Source organism: Scomber scombrus, chromosome 18 (genome assembly GCF_963691925.1).
Source record: "Scomber scombrus chromosome 18, fScoSco1.1, whole genome shotgun sequence".
NCBI lineage: Eukaryota > Metazoa > Chordata > Actinopteri > Scombriformes > Scombridae > Scomber > Scomber scombrus.
The window spans coordinates 5,113,338-5,134,261 of record NC_084987.1 but is presented as its reverse complement, the minus strand read 5'-3'; the positions used below and the strand labels follow the sequence as shown (position 1 = coordinate 5,134,261).

Below are 20,924 nucleotides of genomic sequence, written 5' to 3'. Positions count from 1 at the left end.
ACAACATTAGTATTACTAGTCGTGATTTATTTATCAACCAGATTTAAAAATATATATATATTCAGGGCTTTTGATAACACATTGAGGGCTGCTGCCTCAGAAGCCACCCCTTACCTCTACTCCTGATATGCAGCAACAAAAGGATTGAACTCAACTGACCTGGACACAAACAGGAAGAGAGGGGAGTGCAGATAGAGATAGGATTTGCCTGATCAAGGTACAAGTATGGGCTGATAGCGGAGGTGGCATGTTAACTGTCTTAAGGAGAAAGAGAAACACTTACGTCAAACTGATAAAAGGACGGTGGGGCAAGGGTGTGTTTAAGGAAACAGAAGAAAGCACAGAGGCAAGAAATGATCACCTTTCAGAGATAGTGTGTGTGTGTGAGAGTCACTGCCAGGAAAGAATGAGTGAAAGACAGTAGATAACAGATGTGTGATTTAAGTGAAGTAATGCAGGTAGGGGTACAAGACGGTGAAGTTAATAGGAAAGGAGAGGCATGGGGGCAGAGAATTCACATGTCTCTTGGATCTTCATCATCCTCTGTTTGGGGACATTGCTGACCACTGTCACCTGGTACTGGCTCGACAAGTAAGTGTTGCTGTAACTATGCTTTAATGCCATGATTTATTTCACAATACTACTCATTCTTAAAAGTAAAGTTTCTAGCAAAGAAATGTGGAAAATGTCATTTAAGACTGAATAAATGACAAGTTAATTAGTTTTGTTTTGGTAGAACAAAAAAGCATTTTTGGGGGACGTTTTTTTTTTGCCTTTATTGGACAGTTGGTGGCAGAGAGGCCAACAGGAAACAAGGGGAGAGAGAAGTGGGTTTGACATGCAACAAAGGTCCCTTGCTGGACTCTAGCCAGGGTAGGTGTGTGTAACCACTTGACTACGGTGATGCTGCACAAAGATGTTGCCCTTTGAGCTGCATTTATTGTACATGCACACATGAAGTAAAGTGAGTCATGCATTACTGAGGTGGCATTTATGCCCCCATTACAAAGTGGTAATATACATTTCTACATATGTTTTTAATGCGTACATTAAAAGTATGTTAAAGTATGTTAATTTCAAAGTTTTTCTAAAGTATGCAATATTCGTACAATAAAATATACAAAGTCACTGAACATGAAATTGGACAGGCTGGACCAGGAACAACCACATTCTAGACCTATTGTCCTACAGAGTGAGTTTTACAATGCAGATCTGCTGCTAATGGGAAGGCAGATATTTCATTCATGTTATCTTAGCTCTTGTTGTCAGAAACTTAAAACAGGAAGAAGAAGAAGTAGTTTAATTGCCTGTCAAGCTGCTAGAATGCCATACAGTCATAGGCAACTTTATTTTTATGGCACATTTCGGATAGAAAGTCAACTCAAAGTGCTTTACAGTGTGATAAAACAAGATGTCGTAGATGAAATGTAGATATAAAGGCTGGCTAGCAGGCCGTTTCTGCTCTTTGATCCAAGAGCAGTTAATGGTACAGGTATGATTACCCAACATTCGCCACATTTCACCATTGAAATGATTTAACTTTGAAAAGATAGCTTTTAGACTGCAAAATAAAAAATGTAGTTACGTAAATTGTGTTCCTCTTCTATTAGTGCTGCTCTGCAGTATTATGTGTTGTTAGTACAGTAAGTATAGACAATAGAAGAATAGTGATAACGTTTATGACTGCTACTGTTTGAGGGGCAGGTTAAAAGGTTCAAATTAGCACTTTTTACTGGAGGGCAGAGGTGGAAGGGTTCACTTGTTTGTTAATTTATTGTCAGAATTCTATATTTTCTATTTTTCTGTCAATAAAAATAAAATGTAAAAAATGAAAATAATGAAATACCTACATGACATCAAACTCTGTTGCACTTTTAGAACAGGAGTTTCTTCTTTGTTGACACCAACAAGAGTCATGACACCAAGGAAATGTAGCCCAGAATTCCTTTGATGATCTGTTTTCTGCATTTTTCTCATCATAATTTGTGTTTTTACAGTGACCCTGAATTTTATAAGCCACCTCGTCCAAAGAGAGGTCTCGGCAAGCTGAGTGATGTTTGTAAAGGCTGCAGGTGAGAGCAAGCACAGATGATTTCTCCTTAAACCCACATTATTGTTCCAAGTAATGTCTGCAGGGGATCTTTTAGTAACCTTTTTGTTTATGCCTTCATAAATTTAAATCATGTCCCCACCAGTGAATATACATCTGACTGTGTGTGTGTGTGTGTGTGTGTGTGTGTGTGTGTGTGTGTGTGTCACAGGAAGGTCATCGACAAAGTAAAACAGCGTTACTCTCAAACCTGGAAGAAGCAAGAGGAAAATTCCCTTAAATTGAGGTAAATATATTTATTTTTGTTAATAGAAACAACAATAACTAGATGTAAGGAGAAGTAAAATAAAAATAAAAATGTGCATTAAAATAGAGGAACCTGACTGGCAAATGTCCTCCAAGTAACCATTCAATTGGCCATGTGATTTATGATTGCAGACGGTCTTCACCAACGGCCCAAGTTATGGAAGTGAAATTGTTCACATTTTTAAATTCATAACCACAAATTATTACCTAACTGTCATTTCGCACACTTCTTATTTAGCTAATTATGAAGCTTACTATTAGTGTAAAGATTACAAGTCCTTGTGGTTCCCCAGATCACGGCTCAGAGGTCAGTGCAATGGCTTCGACACGGCCATCATCACCCAGGAAAACACTCCGATTGGATCAGAGCTTGTGTACGACGGTGACGGGAAGAAGACTCTTAAGGTTTCCCGGGAAATTTTCAAAGTCTTTGCAAAGGTATGCTGCTCATCATTCATGAATATTACCATGACACCAGCGGCTTGCTTGGTGTCTTGATTGTTCCTCAAATGTTATTCCTCAATGACTGTTTCACTTTCCACCTTTGAATGGGGCAACTATTGATCTGTAGTTAAATGATGTCATATGTTTCATATAATTTGACTTCAACATACAGCTTAACACACATTTAAGAACATATATTTTACAGTTGTAAGAATAAAGAGTAACTGTTTGTGGAATTAATAATTCACGGCCAACATAGTTTATGATAATAAATGATTAGGTAATAAATAAATATCTGTGAATTGACATACTGTGTTGTTCCTGATCAACTGTGTAGATCAACAGTAAGAGCTCATTATTTACTACTATTAAGTCGCCAAGTTTTTTTAAGCGTGATAACCAATCCAAGATGACAAATGACAACTTTTAATCATGACATGAGCCTGTAGCTTTACTTTTACTTTACTGCAATTCCTTGGCAGTTCACAATTAAAACATACACACAAAGAATTGCACTAAAACAATTAAACAAACAACACAGTACACATATTTGTACAAAACAACTGTAATTAGAGGCCGTAATTACATAGTTGATTAGCTTTTAATCAAACTTTTGAATAGGTGGTAGAACTGCAACTTTTTTTTATATCTGGTCGTGTATCTCCAAATACACTGAGTCCTCAAAGGAAAGTAAACAGTAACATAGTTGAGGGGGAAGTCATTTAAAATGTTTATTTGTTCTCTGGAAAAGAGTTCTTATCATTCCTTTGAAATCATAATATACTGTACACCAAAATCTTCTGGAAAGCTCATAAATGTTTGCCTCTCAGCTCAGTTCAGATATTTATTGCACTAGCTTTAAAACAAAATAGATCATCAATGAAACAATAAAACAGCAAAAGTCAATAAAAAGAACAACAGAATAAAACTGTCAATATAAAGTTTAAGTGATCACCACCTGGTGGTGAGTTGGATCAAGACCTCAGTTGTGGAGGCGGCTGCTCAGAGGAACGCCTGGAAGCTCATCGGTCCCTGTCCAGAGGCCCCTGAGCCAGGCTGGTTCAGGGGCCAATTTCAGCTCATCTACTTCATGAACCCTAATATCAATAAAAAATAATTTCACTGGCAAGGACCACACCATCAACAAGATACGTTAAAAATTATTTATTAAGAGCAAATGACTGATGAGCATGGTTCTGCTTGCTGATTGCATTGTGGGGAAGCTTACATGAAGTCCACTGTAGCACCAGGGCAGCACTGACCACCTCAGGACCCTACGAAGTTACGAGAGCAGAAGGAGAAGAGAGGGTTAGGTGAAACAGTTGTGGTGTTGTCCTGCTGCTGAATCTTTACTGAATAAACTTCAATAAAATAAGTGTAAAGCTGCCCCTTCCTCAAGATGTCTTTTTGTCTTCAATGAACAGTATGTCCTAAATAGTGTGTACTATGTCTTTATTTTGTTTAATGACTAATAGAAATTCATTGCTTGTTGAATCCAGGAGCATCCTTTTGAGACTAAAAGATTGGACAGATGTGCTCTTGTTGGGAACGGCGGTATCTTGACTGACAGCAGGTGTGGAAAGAGCATCGATTCAGCTCAGTTTGTTATGAGGTGAGACAGGTGTCCAGTGTAGTTAATTGAATAACTGATTACAGTTTAATCAACACAATTACGCTCATCTCTACTACAATTCCATACAAACATTTCTGTATATTCTTTGTTGTTTTTTTCAGATGCAATCTACCACCTTTGAAAGATGGCTATGAGGAACACGTGGGCATCAAGACTGATCTAGTGACAGCAAACCCAAGCATTCTCCTAACGAAGTAAGCAAAAGGATGATTCTCATTTGATTATCTCCTAGTAATATTCCACATCTCTTGCTGCTTCATATCTGCTGTTTTTTCCCCAGGTATGAGTCTCTAATGAATCGTCGCCGTCCATTTGTGGAGAGTCTACAAACCTACGGGAACGCTTTGCTTGTCCTTCCTGCCTTTACCTTTGTCTTCAATACTGCTGTGTCCCTGCGGGCCGCCTACACAATTGAGGACTCTGATAGCCCTGCTCAACCCGTCTTCTTCAACCCTGAGTACCTTCGGAATCTTTCTGTCTTCTGGAGAGATGAGGGCCTGAAATCAGGACGTCTCAGCACTGGCTTCATCATGACAAGCTTAGCACTGGAAATCTGTGACAATGTGGAACTGTATGGGTTCTGGCCCTTCGGTAATCACCCATATGATTATTATCCCCTGTCTAATCACTACTACGATGACATGAAGGTTTCGCGTGTACACGCCATGCCGGCTGAGTTTGACATCTTGTTGCAGCTGCACAGTGAAGGTGTGCTCAAGCTTCATCTGGAAAATTGCTGACCACGTGAAAAGTAGTTTCCAGACTTGGGGAGAGCTGACAGCTCAGAGGCACGGTGCCTCTGGATGAAGCCAGTCACTCATGAAGTTTTTCATCCAAGCATGGTGGATGTTTGAACTTACAGTCAACCAAGACATTTGCACAGAAATCAAAATGCACCAATGATGAGACACAGTCCTATATTGTATCTACAACTGTATTTATTACTGCAAATGTCTCAGCTGGTGTCTTGATGGAGTTATATTGATTTAACTGGGAATCCCTTTGTGAAGACTTGGTGGGGGGGATCTCCATCACTGTGCCAATGTTAAAAAAAACGTTTAACTAATGACAGACATTTGATTGACCATGGGTATGGTTTAGATCAACTGAATGCAATTTAAATAATTCAGTTTCCTCCTTTACATGAAGATGGCAAGTTTACACATTTCTCACAACGTTTGCATGCAGGCTTTGGGAGGTGTCTTCCGCAACTGGGAATGTTACCTTTCACTCTCATAATTTTAACCCTTTCATGCATGAATTATGATAACCTCAGTCAGGATTGTTTCACTATTTTTTTCAGTTCTCTTAAGGCATGAAAAAAAACATTTGAAATTATTTTTTTCTTTCACCAAATGATATATTATTACATTAAAATAACATAAATCAACTGATCTACAACCAAAATAATTACTGCACTTTTTTTGGTGATGTATGGGATGACGTACTAGTGTCCACTATCAATCAATCTCAATCAGTCTTTATTTATATAGCGCCAAATCACAACTCAAGGCACTTTACACATAGAGCAGGTCTAAACTCGTCAGGTTTAATTTTAAAGAGACCCAACATTCCCACATGAGCACGCACTTCGCCATCTGCCTCGACCGGTTGGGGTAGAGAGGAGAGAGAGGAAGGATAGGAGCACATTGAAAATCATCAATGAAGCTAGTAGGTCCGGGACTGGAATCTGTCATCCCGACGTCCACAGGCCCAGATCACCTGTGAGACGAGAAAGCACAGACAACTCCGGGAAAGAAGTTTAGGTTATTGAATGTATTAGTGGTACATGAATGTTAATGGATATAGATGGATGGATGGAACTATGCCATCAAAATCCTTTCATAAGTAAGAAAACAGCTTTCGAATAGCTGTCCACTGCAGTGAACACTATGCATGAAAAGGTTAATGTTTTGCAGTGTTTTTTTTTTGTCATACATATTTATAATTATACAAGCTGTAAATGACCAAACTAAATAATGTGACTTTACAATTGTGTGTGTGTGTGTCTGTGTGTGTGTGTGTGTGTTTTTGTTTTGTTTTGTGAATGACACAAGGTGAATGTAAATAAATATTTATCAGTGAAGTTATAAGTTTGTCATTTGTCTAACCAGATGGAGGCGTGATTTAATATACTTGTTGGTTTGAAGTATATATGTGTGCCGGTATAAGATTTTGACACCTACTTGGATTGTATGTTTTTCACTGTTCATAGCATTAGACCAGCAGTTTCCCCCACACAGATGAATCTGACATCTTCTCATCTCACTGTGCAGCTATTTGACAACAAATAACCACATTCCTCGTCATTTCAGCCTATTCCTTTAAACCACAAAAACAGAAGAGAAACGCAGGTCATATATAGATCTATCAATCTCTCCACTTGTAAGGCTGCTCTTAATGAATTATAATCACATTATTAGCATCACTTTCTTCTTATGTGGTGAAGCTTTGTGAAGATTTTAATGGCATTGTGTGTTGAAGGGCAAAAATCATCAAACTATCTCATAGGAAACAAAACAATCCTGTACTGTTTTTAGCACCAAAATCTCAATTCTATAATGTACCTTTAGAATCCATCATTGTGTATACTAATTTATTTCTTATTATATCATAAGTAAAGTTGTTTCATGAAGTGGAAGCAGTTTTCCGTGAATGTGTGTCCATGGATATCTTTGCAATATCTTATTTTTGTAATGAAACTATTTCACTGTTTTCACTATTTTTTTTACTGTCTTATTAATCTGATTTGATAAAAGATCTGTACTTATTAAATGTATGTAAATATAAGACATGGATTGACTTTCTTTCATCTTTTATTACTGAACTCACAGGGTCTGATTTAAGAAGAGCCCAAATAAAGGGTAATAAATTGCGTTTGCAGTGCAACAGATGGCAGGTTTGGTGATCAACTAAGAATAACTGCATAAATGACAACAGGTGCAGACAGCAGTATTTAAATGAGGGTTTTGCATGTCTTAATGGAGAATTTGGACGAGCAGAAAGCTGAACCTAGCCGATTCCCTTCAAACATATCATACATAGACACAGTCACCATCACCAAAATTACCTTTGGATTTGGTAAATTGCAATGCATGTGCTTAACTAACATATTTGCATTTTACAAACTAGAAAAAACGCCCCGTATCGCATATTGAATATGGCAAATGTACAAAATAGAAGCAGGGGTGGAGTTAGGGGATGGCTTTAGATTAATAAATCAGATATGTAACTAGGGGCAAGGCCGCTTAATGCCTTAAAGGTGGGTTATAAAATGTTAAAGTCAACACTGAAGCTTACTGGGAGCCAGTGTAGGGAGTGCTCACCCCCCTACACATATACAATTAGACAAGCACCAGCTCTTTTTGACCAATGGAGGGAGCCCTGACTCTTTCCCGAATTAAGTGTGACACCGTAGTCCAGCCAAGAGTAGATAAAAGTATGTATAATTTTCAAGTCAAAAAGATGGCATAAAAGATTACACCCAGACCCCTTACCGTCTGTGTAATGTTGTGAGTCAGTCAAGGTTTCCACCATAAGAGCTGAGGGAATTTACTGATGAAATGTTCATCTGGTTATTGTTCAACTCCTGGATTGCTTTATAACCCAGTATCATATACACCTGACTTAAACAAATGACTTCTTCTTATCTGCATTCTCACTACTCATGTACAGACAGTCACACCATACACATTAATCAGCATCAAGAGCTGCGTGGTCTGGCTGTAAAGCACTAAAACAATGTCACTGCAGTGTCTTTGTATCAATTTACATATAGGTAATAGCTCAAAGTCAACGGGGACAACAATGTTTATCCAGCTTTGTCAGTGTCAGTGTCAAGTTCCTGTCAGAGTTAATAATGATAAGAAGTTTCAGATAAGTTTCTTTCTTTGTCATTTTTTGTCAGGAAGCTGTCCGTACAGTTAGAGGAAACCTGATCAATACAGGATGTTGTGCAGAGATAGCGAGAGGCCTGGTTAATATCTTAAAGGATTTTTATTGTCAGCCATGAAGATAAATGAGAAGAAAGAAATACAGTACGTAGGTCAGATCGTAGTAAAAAAATTAATAAATGTATGTAATATAATTAAAAACATGATTCTTAAAGGGATTTCAAATTTGTGAATCTTTGGTAGGTAGAATAAATCATCCGCAGCCAAAAGGTAACTGCATCAATTCATTAATAAATTAATAAAGACATCACTGTCCAGCACTCTGAGCGGGCGCAGGGTTGTTGAGGTGAGACAGTTATATTCTTCACCTCAGAGCTGATTTAAGTTGTTTATTACTGCAGTGTGTGTTGGTCAGCTAGTCTAGTTTGTTACTGCTGGAGTTCACTGGTCCGCTAACCTTTAGTGACGACGTAGAAAGTTTATAGTATACTTCACGTTTGTCTCTCAAAGACGGTGAGAAGAACACATGAGAAAAAAAAAATTGGGCATGTCTCAAAGGTTAAAGAAGGATGAGGAACAACATTAGTATTACTAGTCGTGATTTATTTATCAACCAGATTTAAAAATATATATATATTCAGGGCTTTTGATAACACATTGAGGGCTGCTGCCTCAGAAGCCACCCCTTACCTCTACTCCTGATATGCAGCAACAAAAGGATTGAACTCAACTGACCTGGACACAAACAGGAAGAGAGGGGAGTGCAGATAGAGATAGGATTTGCCTGATCAAGGACAAGTATGGGCTGATAGCGGAGGTGGCATGTTAACTGTCTTAAGGAGAAAGAGAAACACTTACGTCAAACTGATAAAAGGACGGTGGGGCAAGGGTGTGTTTAAGGAAACAGAAGAAAGCACAGAGGCAAGAAATGATCACCTTTTAGAGATAGTGTGTGTGTGTGAGAGTCACTGCCAGGAAAGAATGAGTGAAAGACAGTAGATAACAGATGTGTGATTTAAGTGAAGTAATGCAGGTAGGGGTACAAGACGGTGAAGTTAATAGGAAAGGAGAGGCATGGGGGCAGAGAATTCACATGTCTCTTGGATCTTCATCATCCTCTGTTTGGGGACATTGCTGACCACTGTCACCTGGTACTGGCTCGACAAGTAAGTGTTACCTTCCTAACCACCTTTGCTGTTACTGTGTTTTAATGCCATGATTTATTTCACAATACTACACACTCTTAAAAGTAAAGTTTCTGGCAGAGAAATGTGGAAAATGTCATTTAAGACTGAATGAATGACAAGTTTATTTGTTTTCTTTTTGGTAGAACAATAAAAATAAAAAAAATTTATAAAGTTCTTCTTCTTCTTCTTCTTCTTCTTCTTCTTCTTCTTCTTCTTCTTCTTCTTCTTCTTCTTCTTCTTCTTCTTCTTCTTCTTCTTCTTCTTCTTCTTCTTCTTCTTCTTCTTCTTTTTCTTCTTCTTCTTCTTCTTCTTATTATCATCATCATATTTAAGTAATGTTTAAATAATGCATGAAAAAGTATCAATTATTATATAAATGTATGATGTACTTGTCAATTAACATTAATTAATTAACTATAAAGTAAGTGTTAACTAATCACATGAAGTAAAGTTTCATTTGCGTACATTAAAAGTATGTTAAAGTATGTACTTCCTAACCACCTTTGCTATAACTGTGCTTTAATGCCATGATTTATTTCACAATACTATTCATTCTTAAAAGTAAAGTTTCTAGCAAAGAAATGTGGAAAATGTCATTTAAGACTGAATAAATGACAAGTTAATTAGTTTTCTTTTGGTAGAACAAAAAAGCATTTTTGGGGGGCGTTTTTTTTTGCCTTTATTGGACAGTTGGTGGCAGAGAGGCCGACAGGAAACAAGGGGAGAGAGAAATGGGTTTGACATGCAACAAAGTTCCCTTGCTGGACTAAAGCCAGGGAAGGTGTGTGTAATCACTTGACTATGTGGATGCTGCGCAAAGCATATATGTCGCCCTTTGAGCTGCATTTATTGTATTAATTTACCTATTGTCCTACAGATTGGGTTTTACAATGCAGACCTGCTGCTAAAGGGAAGGCAGATATTGTATTCATGTTATCTTAGCTCTTGTTGCCAGAAACTTAAAACAGGAAGAAGAAGAAGAAGAAAAAGAAACATTTACTAGCAACAAGTAGCGTACCACAGACCGGTTTACAGGCACTTTGGGTGTTCTTTAAGCCATGGCATTATTGTAGTTTAATTGCCTGTCAAGCTACTACAACGCCATACAGTCATAGGTAACTTCATTTTTATGGCACATTTCGTATAGAAAGTCAACTCAAAGTGCTTTACAGTGTGATAAAACAAGATGTCATAAATGAAATGTAGATATGGTAGATGGTTGTCAGGCCGTTTCTGCTCTTTGATCCAAGGGCAGTTAATGGTACAGGTATGATTACCCAACATTCGCCACATTTCACCATTGAAATGATTTAACTTAGAAGATTTCAAAATACTGAGACAGAATACAACTACTATTTATATATATTTATTATTACTAAAAAAAAATAAAAAGTTGTCAGTATTACATCAATTATGTTCCTCTTCTGTGAGTACTGCACTGCAGTATTAACATTGCATGTTATCTGTGTTGTAAGTACAGTAAATGAAGGGATTAGGATAGTGATAATGTTTATGACTGCTACTGTCTGAGAGGCAGGTAAAAGGTCAACATTTCACTTTTGTTCTAGAGAGTTAGAGGTTGAAGGGTTCACTTGTTTGTTAATTTATTGTCAGATTTCTATACTTTCTATTTTCCTGTTGTTCCTGTTTTCTGAGTAAATTAAAATAAAATGCAAAAGATGAAAATAATGAAATACCCACATGACATCACACTCTGTTGCACTTTTAGAACAGGAGTTTTCTTCTTGATGGACATTAACAAGAGTCATGACACCAAGGAAATGTGAGCCCGATTTGCTTTGATTATCTGTTTTCTGCATTTTTCTCATCATCATTTGTGTTTTCACAGTGATGTGGGATTTCATAAACCACCTCGTCCAAAGAGAGGTGTCGGCAAGCTGAGTGATGTTTGTAAAGACTGCAGGTGAGAGCAAACACTCATGGTTTCTCCTTAAAGTTCCTTCAGTTGGATGTTTGAGCTTCATTGTGCAGAATAATGTATGTGCAGTTTGACACTAAAAGGCTGTTTTCACATTCAACTGCTAAAAGTGAAAAGTTTCTCTTTGCTCATAGAAAATCTGATTTTAGGCCTACGAGCAAAAACTGGTTTATAAACCTCCTGGTCCAGTATGCACCTCACACAAGTGTAATGTGGAAACTTGAAGCTTCCAATGCACATACAGTGATCATGGCCTTAACAGTGAAGTATGAGACACTGTGGGCCTGATTTACAAAATGTTTGCGTGTGCAAAAACGTGAGTAAACTTGACATCACCTGCAAAAAAATGTGCAAGCTTATCTACTAATGGGGCACACTGAGGCTTGTGTCTTTCAAATATGCAAGATAATACGCGCTGTGCATTTAGTAGAATTGCCATAATGAATATGCAATATTGGGTGTTTTTACCCCAGTGTGCAAAATACAGAGAGGAGAAAATCCCGATATGTTATTAAGCACACAAGATTGTGATTTACCAAACCTGGAGGCACAATGACAGAATACACAGAGAACCGATTTTTCCACCCTTGTTAATCATTTTTGGAGTATAATATTTTTGGTTTTACTAACAGCATTGACCACACAGCATTTTTATTGGTAATTCTATTTTTTTTTTTTTGCTGTAACTCAATATATTTGTTAATCCCTTCAACTAGAACCTCGAATTCCAAGGTATCATTTTCAATTTCATTTTGCGCTTGCCCTTTATTTGGGATCATAGTAAATCAGGCCCTTTGTGTATAGCAGTTCAACTTTTATATATTTCTATATAACGTAAATATTTTTGCATATTCATATATTCTGTAACTTTTAATGAAGCAAAAGAAGTAAATGCCATTTAAGGATTTTAAAGAGTTTTTGGAAAAAACATATCAGACACACATTATTCTTCCAATGTGTGTGTGTGTGTGTGTGTGTGTGTGTGTGTGTGTGTGTGTGTGTGTGTGTGTGTGTGTGTGTGTGTGTGTGTGTGTCCTACAGGAAGGTCATCAACAAAGTAAAAGAGCGTTACTCTCAAACCTGGAAGAAGCAAGAGTGCAATTCCCTAAAATTGAGGTAAAAAGTCAACATCCTCTGAAAGATTTAGACAAAAATCAATGTGAGATTTGTGCCCATTTTTTGTTAATAGAAGGAACAATAACTAGAAGTGAAAAGTAAAAATAAAAATGTGCATTAAAATAGAGGAACCTGACAGCAAATGTCCTCCAAGTAACCATTCGATTGGCCATGTGATTTATGGTTGCAGACAGTCTTCACCAAGGAACTGAGACTGCTTTTGCTCAGTTTGCTCAAATTTGTGCACATTTTGAAATTCATAACCTCAAATAGCTAATTAACTAGCTGCCATTTCACATACTTCTTATTTAGCTAATTATAAAAGCTTTCTCTTCAATAAGGAAAACAAAACTGATCCGTCAGTCAGTGTCAACAGTCCTAACTGTATTGAAGGACTATTTAACAAAGTACTTGTGGTTTCCCAGATCTCGGCTCAGAGGTCAGTGCAATGGCTTCGACAAGGCCATCATCACCCAGGAAAACACTCCGATTGGATCAGAGATTGTGTTCAACGGTGACGGGAAGAAGCTTAAGGTTACCCGGGAGATTTTCAACACCTTTGCAAAGGTATGCTGCTCATCATTCATGGATATTACCACCAGCCGCTTGCTTGGTGTCTTGCTTGTTCCTCAAATATTGTTCTACAGTGATTGTTCCACTGCTCATCATGTGTCCATCATGTTGGCATTTCAAACAGGACACAGCATTTTTTTGTTGTTGTATAAAACAGAGATCATATATATATTTTGCATTCTTCGCATTTCAGGAATTTGTAATGCAAAGATTTTTTTTTTTTTAAAACATAAAATATTTTGGAAAACACTTCCCACTTTTGAATGGGGCAATTATTGATCTGTAGCTGAGATGCAAATAAAAAAAACTACAATGCAAATGAAAAAGCCACAACGGAAGCACGCGGTCCGATTGTATAATTGGTCTGGGTTTACTGGGTATTATAATTGGCGACAGAAGAAATGACACAGGTGTTGTGCCAAAAATGATTGCCTGCCAAAAAGTTATTTCCGTCTGTAAAAGTGCTGGCAGCTCAGTTTATATGAATATACAGCTGCTTTTATTCAGATCAAACAGCCATTACGCACAAATACACCAAATCTATGTCTGAGCTAATGGTATGTATTTGTGTAAAAATAACGTTTATTTTAACAGAATACGTGTTTGCTGTTTATAGCGTAATCAGGCATGATATTAACATGATTATAGTCAATAATGTTATTTTTTATATTTGTGTGTTTGGTATGTCTAATATCTGTGTTAAACAGACTGTAATTGACATGATTTATGTCTGGCTTATGTACATTATGCAATAAAGACATTGGAGTAAAAGGTTTTTTTTAGCCCTTTTACTCCCAGATGATAGCTTATCCAGTAATTAAATGAAAGGATCTAAATGTTGAATACCTTCATTAATTAAAACAATGTTCCTACTTCATGACCATAGATATGCCACTACCAATAAGAATTAAGCCACTTTATAAGTTTTGGCAAAAAAATAAAATGATTGTATGTATACATACATACATACACATAAACACAACAATCGTAAACTGTCCAAACAACACGCTGACATGATAAAACTATATACAATAGAGTGGCTACACTTTACTGGCATGCTGCACAAATAAATGTCCTGCAGTTTTCATTCTTCTTCTTCTTCTTCTTCTTCTTCTTCTTCTTCTTCTTCTTCTTCTTCTTCTTCTTCTTCTTCTTCTTCTTCTTCTTCTTCTTCTTCTTCTTCTTCTTCTTCTTCTTCTTTGACAAAAAAAACCTGCCTGTCCATTGGCAATAATAGTCCCTGGTAACCCAGACCAATTATAGAATTGGACCACTCACTACGGCTGTGGCTTTTATTATTTGCATCGTAGCTTTTTTTTTTTTTTTTTTGGATCGTGGCTTTTTTTTGTGTTGCAGTGTTTGTAGTGTGGTGACTTTTCTTGGCACTGTAACATACAGCTTAACACACATTTAAGAACATATGCGTTGCAGTTGTAAGAATACAGAGTAACTGTTTATGGAACTAAAGAGGAATTAATCAGTAATAGCCATGGTAGTTTCTGATAATGAATTATTAGGAAATAAACAAATAGCTGTGGCATATTAGGTTGTTCCTGATGAACAATTTAGTTGCAAGTGTGAGAACCAATCCAAAACTACTTTTAATCATGACATGAGCCTGTAGCTTTACTCTTACTTTACTGTAGTTCATTGGCAGTTCACAATTAAAACATACACACAAAGAATGGCACTAAAACAATTAGACAAACAACACAGTACACATATTTGTACACAAAGTGAAAATCGACAAAATTTAGAGTCTGTATTTACATTTAGAGTTGAGTAGCTTTTTAGAAACGTTTTTAATTGGTCTTTTTGATGTCTGGTAGTGTGTCTCTGAATGCACTGAATGAGTCACCAAAGGAAAGTAAACAAAGTCACATAGTGGAGGGGCAAGGGATTTAAAATGTTACACACAGAATTTTAATATAATCAAAAATTCTCACAGCCCAGAAGATTATGTTTCTACATTATCTTATAATGATGACTGGTTGTCTATTGAATTGACTTTTTAACCAGAATTGTTAATTTGCACAAAATATAAATAAATACAACTATGAGCCACAGAGTGAAAAGCTTCTTAACTATCTATTCTCTGGAAAATAATTCTTATCATTCCTTTGAAATCATAATATGCACCTGCGTCATTGGGAGAGCTCACATTATGCCGACAGTTTGACTTTCAGCTCAGTTCACATCTTTATTGCACTACCTTTAAAACAAGATAGCTCAACAGTGAAACAATAAAACAGTAAAAGACTTAAAACTGTCAATAAAATGTGTAAGTGTGCTTCATAATGCTTGACTTAGATTTTAAAGTCTGGGGTTGGGCATGATGTTGTGGAGAGGGGCAGGACTCCTTTCTTGCCCAAGGAGAAAGGTGCTGGGCGGTTAAGGGGTCCCCGGCTGCTGCAATGAACAGCAGTTTAGAGTACCAGGCCTTTTTGGATTCTTTGGGTGGGGCAGTTGAAGGGGAGAGGCCCTGTGACTCCATAGTTCTGCTGGGGGACTTAGATGCTCACGTGGGCAATGAAAAGAAACCTGGAGGGGAGGGTTTGGATGAATGGCCTGCCCGATCTGATCCTGAGTGGTGTATTGTTATTGGACTTCTGTTCTAGTCATGGACTGGCCATAACAAAACACCATGTTCGAGCATAAGGATGTTCATAAGTGTACTTGGTACCAGAACACCTTAGGCCAAAGGTCGATGATTGACTTTGTAGTTGTGTCATCAGACCTGCGGCCGTATGTCTTGGACACTTGGGTGAAGAGAGGAGCAGAGCAGTCAACTGATCACCAAGTGGACCTTGTTCATCTGTGTCTGTGGACACCAGTGGAAAAGTAGGCTGTTAGGGCCTGGCTGGCTCAGGGGTCGCCCGAAACAGTAGACAGGTACCGGCTTGCCAAAAAGAGAGCAGCTTTAAAATACAATAGAATAGAATAACACAATAAAGTAAAACTTTATTGTCCACAATGGTGGAAAATTGTCTTTGGCTCACCAAAAACAGACATACAGTGGACAGAAATTACATAAACACCATAGAATCCATACAAATTACACAAAATCGTTCTTAACCCTTTCGTGCATGAATTATGATAACCTCAGTCAGGATTTTTCTCCTAATTTTTGTAATTTCTCTTCTTCTTTCTCTTCATTTTTTCTTTCACCAAATGATATACTATTATTTTATAATAATAAAAATCAACAGATCTACAACCAAAAAAAACCCATTACTGCAGGTTTAGTGGTGATCTATGGGATGACGCACTAGTGTCCACTGTGGTGTCTGACGTGTAACTATGCCATCAAAATACTGTCATACATAAGAAAACAGCTGTTGAATAGCTGTCCACTGCAGTGACCATGATGCGTGAAAGGATTAAAATGCATAAAATACATAAATACATAAAATATGTAAGTGCATAACAGTTCCTGTGTGTGTATTGATAATTTGTTAGTGTTTAAAATATTAACTGCATTTGGGATCCCTTATGAATATTCTTGGTAGCCAAAGGAACTCTGTAGCGCATCCCAGAGCTCAAAAGCTCAAACTGGCCAGAGAGAGGATGAGAGCTGTCAGCGACAATGTTCCTCACTTTCTTCCTCATCCTCTCAGGATTTGAGGTGAACAAACTATTTTACTGACCAAGACTACTATATAAAGAGAGCTTGTTCTTAGATTGGCAGCTCAGATGACCGTACCAGGCTGGAATATGAAAGGATAGAATACTCTCTACAAGACTCTTGTTCACAACTTCTATTATCTTCTGGCTGACACCTAGGCTGCAGATCCTTCTCAGAAGATCGAGTCGTTGTGAATATGAATAAGGTCATCAGAGAGTCCAGAACTGTACCAAGATACTTAAAGTTATCCACAGTTTCAACAGACTGGCCGATGAGTGAAACTGGCTAAATGATCATATCCTGTTTTGTGGAGAGTACCAGTACCTTTTGGCTAAATATGCAGCTTAACTAACAGAGTCTGTTTTTTCTAGAAGTCCAACTAAGGCCATGTCGTCTGCATATTTAACCAGTTTAAAATCATTGTCACTGATCACAAAATCATTACACAGCCTTGTGGGCAGCCTTTGGCAGTCGATGAAGCAAAAACCTGGGTGTGGGAGTTTGGCGAGATGATGGAGAAAGACAGAAGAGATCTGCTGACCTCGACTGGGGATATTATCTGGCCGTGGAAGGAACATTTGACGAACTCTAAACCCAACCAACATGTCCTCTGTGGAGGAGGCAGAGCTGGATGATCCAGGGGAACCTTCACCCATATCCCTGGCAGAGGCAGCTCCTCAGTGGCAAGGCACTGGGGGTGGATGAAATTGTCCCTGAGATGCAGAAGGCTCTGGACATTGCGGGCGTGTCATGGCTGACGCGCCTCTTCCATGTTGCATGGAGGTCAGGGACAGTGCCCATCGACTAGTTGACCGGGATCGTGGTCCCCATTTTTAAAAGGGGGACTGGAGGGTGTGCTCCAACTATCGGGGGATCACACTACTCAGCCTCCCGGGAAAGGTTAAGCCAGGGTATTGGAAAGGAGATACTGGCCAATTGTTGAACCTCAGATTCAGGAGGGCTGTCCCTGGTCTTTGATTCTGTTTGTGATATTCATGGACAGACTCTCAAGGCGCAGAAGGAAGAAGGAAGGAGAGTGTCCAGCTTAGGGACCTCAGAATTGCCCCCTTCTGCTCTCCTGCGGTTCTGTTGGTCTCAACACATGATTACTTCCAAAGTGCACTGGGACGTTTTGCAGCTGAATGTGAAGGATGAGAGTCAGCACCTCCAAATCAGAGGCCATGGTACTCTTCCAGAAAAAGATGGATTGTCCGCTCAGGGTTGGGAGGGAGTTGCTACCCCAAGCAGAGGAATTTAAATATCTCAGTGTCTTATTCACCAGTGACGGTAAAATGGAGTGTAAGACTGATAGGCGGATTGGTGGCATTGATGCGGGTGTTGCACTGCACCATCCTGGTGAAGAAAGAGCTTAGTCTGAAGGCTCCTCATAGGGAGGAGCTGATGAGCGTGGCTGGTGGAGAGGGATGTCTGGATTTCATTGCGCGGCCTAATGCCACCATGACCCTGCCCCAGATAAGTGGCAGAAAATGGATGGATGGACCTCCTCCTGGTCTAAATGATATATTTATACTAATACAATAATATTAATATTAATACTATTACTAATACTAATATAAGGAGTAAAATCAGAAAATCAAAATAAAATAAAACTGAATAAAATATCTAATACCTCTTGTACCACAGGACAAGATTAAATAAATAATACATTTTTGCCCTAGATGAAGATGATGTGTATTATCAAAGATTTTGGTATGTGTCTTGGTAATAGCACAGTCAAACATTCAACCACTGTATAAATCACTATGATTCCCAGATCACAATGAAGTGTTGCCAAAACCTCAATTTACATTTGCACGATTAGTGTGAAAACCCAAATAGCACTTTATTATTTGATAAATATGATTTATAAATATGATTGATGAGCATGGTTCTGCTTGCTGACTGCGTTGTGGGGAAACTTAAACAAAGTCTACAATAACACGGACCCCCTCAGGATCCTCCGAAGGGTACGAGAGCAGAAGGAGAGGGTTAGGTGAAACAGTTGTGGTGTTGTCCTGCTGCTGAATCTATCAAATCTATGAATGAAATAAATGGATGGATGTCCTTCCCTCAAGATGTTGGTCTTCAATGAACAGTATGTCCTAAATAGTGTATACTATGTCTTTATGTTTTTAATGACTGTGATAATAATTCAGTGTCTGTTGAATCCAGGAGAATCCTTTCAAGACAAGACTGGACACATGTGCTCTTGTTGGGAACAGCGGTATCTTGACTGACAGCAGGTGTGGAAAGAGCATCGATTCAGCTCAGTTTGTTATGAGGTGAAACAGGAATCCAGTGTAGTTAATTGAAATGCTGATGACAGTTAATCAACACAATTACGCTCATCTCTGCTGGAATTCCATACAAACATTTCTGTATATTCTTTGTTGTTTTTTTCAGGTGCAATCTACCGCCTTTGAAAGATGGTTATGAAGAAGACGTGGGCATCAAGACTGATCTTGTGACAGCAAACCCAAGCATTCTCGAACACAAGTGAGCAAAATTATGAGTTTCATTTGACTATCTCCTAGTAATATTCCTCATCTCTTGCTGCTTCACATCTGCTTTTCCCCCCCAGATATGAGTCTCTAATGAATCGTCGCCTTCTGTTTGTGGAGGGTCTACAAACCTACGGAAACGCTTTGCTTCTCCTTCCTGCCTTTTCCTTTGGCTCTAATACGGCTTTGTCCCTGCGGGCTGCCTACACAATTGAGGAATTTAATAGCCCTGCTCGACCTATCTTCTTCAACCCTGGGTACCTTCAGAATCTTTCTGTCTTCTGGACAAATGAGGGCCTGAAACCAAGACGTCTCAGCACTGGCTTTTTCATGACTAGCTTAGCACTGGAAATCTGTGACAATGTGGAACTGTATGGATTCTGGCCCTTCGGTAATCACCCATATGATTATTATTCCCTGTCTAATCACTACTACGATGACATGAAGGTTTCGGCAGTCCACGCCATGCCGGCTGAGTTTGACATCTTGTTGCAGCTGCACAGTGAAGGTGTGCTCAAGCTTCATCTGGAAAATTGCTGACCACGTGAAAAGTAGTTTCCAGACTTGGGGACAGATGATAGTTCAGGGGCACGGTGCCTTCTTTGTAGCTCTGGATGAAGCCAGTCACTCATGAAGTTTTTCACCCAAGCAAGATGGATGTTTGAACTTACAGTTAATGTTAAGCTGGCCTTAGGCAACCAAGACATTTGCACAGAAATCAAAATGCACCAATGATAAGACACAGTCCAATACTACAGCTGTATTTATTACTGCAAATGTCTCAGCTGGTGTCTGGAGGGCGTTATTTTGATTTAACTGGGAAGCCTTTGTGAAGCCTTGGTGGTGGTGGTGTGGTGGTGGTGGTGGTGGGGGGTCTCATTTGTGTACAATGAGGTCTTTGCAATATCTTAATTTGTTTGATTTATAATGAAACTGAGACTGACTTGTCTCTTATGGTTAAACTCTTAGTCTTGTTTGGTAAGTTGTGACATCTATAAAACTGAGATAGGTCACTCATTTTAAAGACGAAAGGTATAAAATGTAAATACTTTACCTTGACTTGACTTTAACTGCTGACACAAGACGTCTCGTACTTCACTGTAAAGTTCATTATCAGTGCTTGTGCACTGCAGGCTTCAAGTTTCCACGTGACACTTGTGCAAGTTGCATACTAAATCATGATTGGCTACAAACTGGTTGTAATGTCACAAATCTTGCTCATATAGACAAATTCTGTATTTACATTTTGTATTAGTGAATTCAATTTATAATTTGAAGTTATAAGATTTGGATCACCAATAAATAACAATAGAATAATCTTTGCAGACTGACTGGAAAGGCAGTTTGCTGAAGAGAACAACTTTAGGTTACAAAACAAGTGGAGGTTTAGGAAAATGCATAAAGTCATGCAAATTCAGAGAACATTTTTCACTCTGGCATGCAGACTTTGCTATCTGTGGAATAAGTCCTTGTGAAAACTTGTTGTTTTTTAAATTAATTAAATTGTTTAAGTTGTACTTATTATTGTAACTTTTTTATTGTTTCATATGCAGAATTATTTTCACTTATGTTTCTGATTTTATTTATCGTCTGTTGTTGTTGTTTGTTAGAAGGTTGTCCATGCATGATGTCCAAACTCAACTACAGCAACAATGTC

The 20,924-nt window shown here is 38.2% G+C and overlaps 2 protein-coding genes across 2 annotated transcripts; both read left to right on the top strand.

Annotated features, from left to right (window-relative positions):
- Positions 1–499: 499 nt before the first annotated feature.
- On the top strand, positions 500–5,173 carry LOC133999277 (alpha-2,8-sialyltransferase 8F-like). Its single transcript, XM_062438465.1, has 7 exons — positions 500–591; positions 1,998–2,072; positions 2,262–2,336; positions 2,650–2,794; positions 4,300–4,412; positions 4,535–4,627; positions 4,714–5,173. Exons 1-7 carry the CDS (start codon positions 500–502, stop codon positions 5,171–5,173), a joined length of 1,053 nt encoding a protein of 350 aa, XP_062294449.1.
- Positions 5,174–9,400: 4,227 nt separating this feature from the next.
- LOC133999276 (alpha-2,8-sialyltransferase 8F-like) lies at positions 9,401–19,807 on the top strand. The gene is made up of 7 exons (XM_062438464.1): positions 9,401–9,492; positions 11,363–11,437; positions 12,494–12,568; positions 12,994–13,135; positions 18,939–19,048; positions 19,170–19,262; positions 19,348–19,807. The coding sequence occupies exons 1-7, from the start codon at positions 9,401–9,403 to the stop codon at positions 19,805–19,807; spliced, it is 1,047 nt and encodes a 348-aa protein (XP_062294448.1).
- Positions 19,808–20,924: the final 1,117 nt, after the last annotated feature.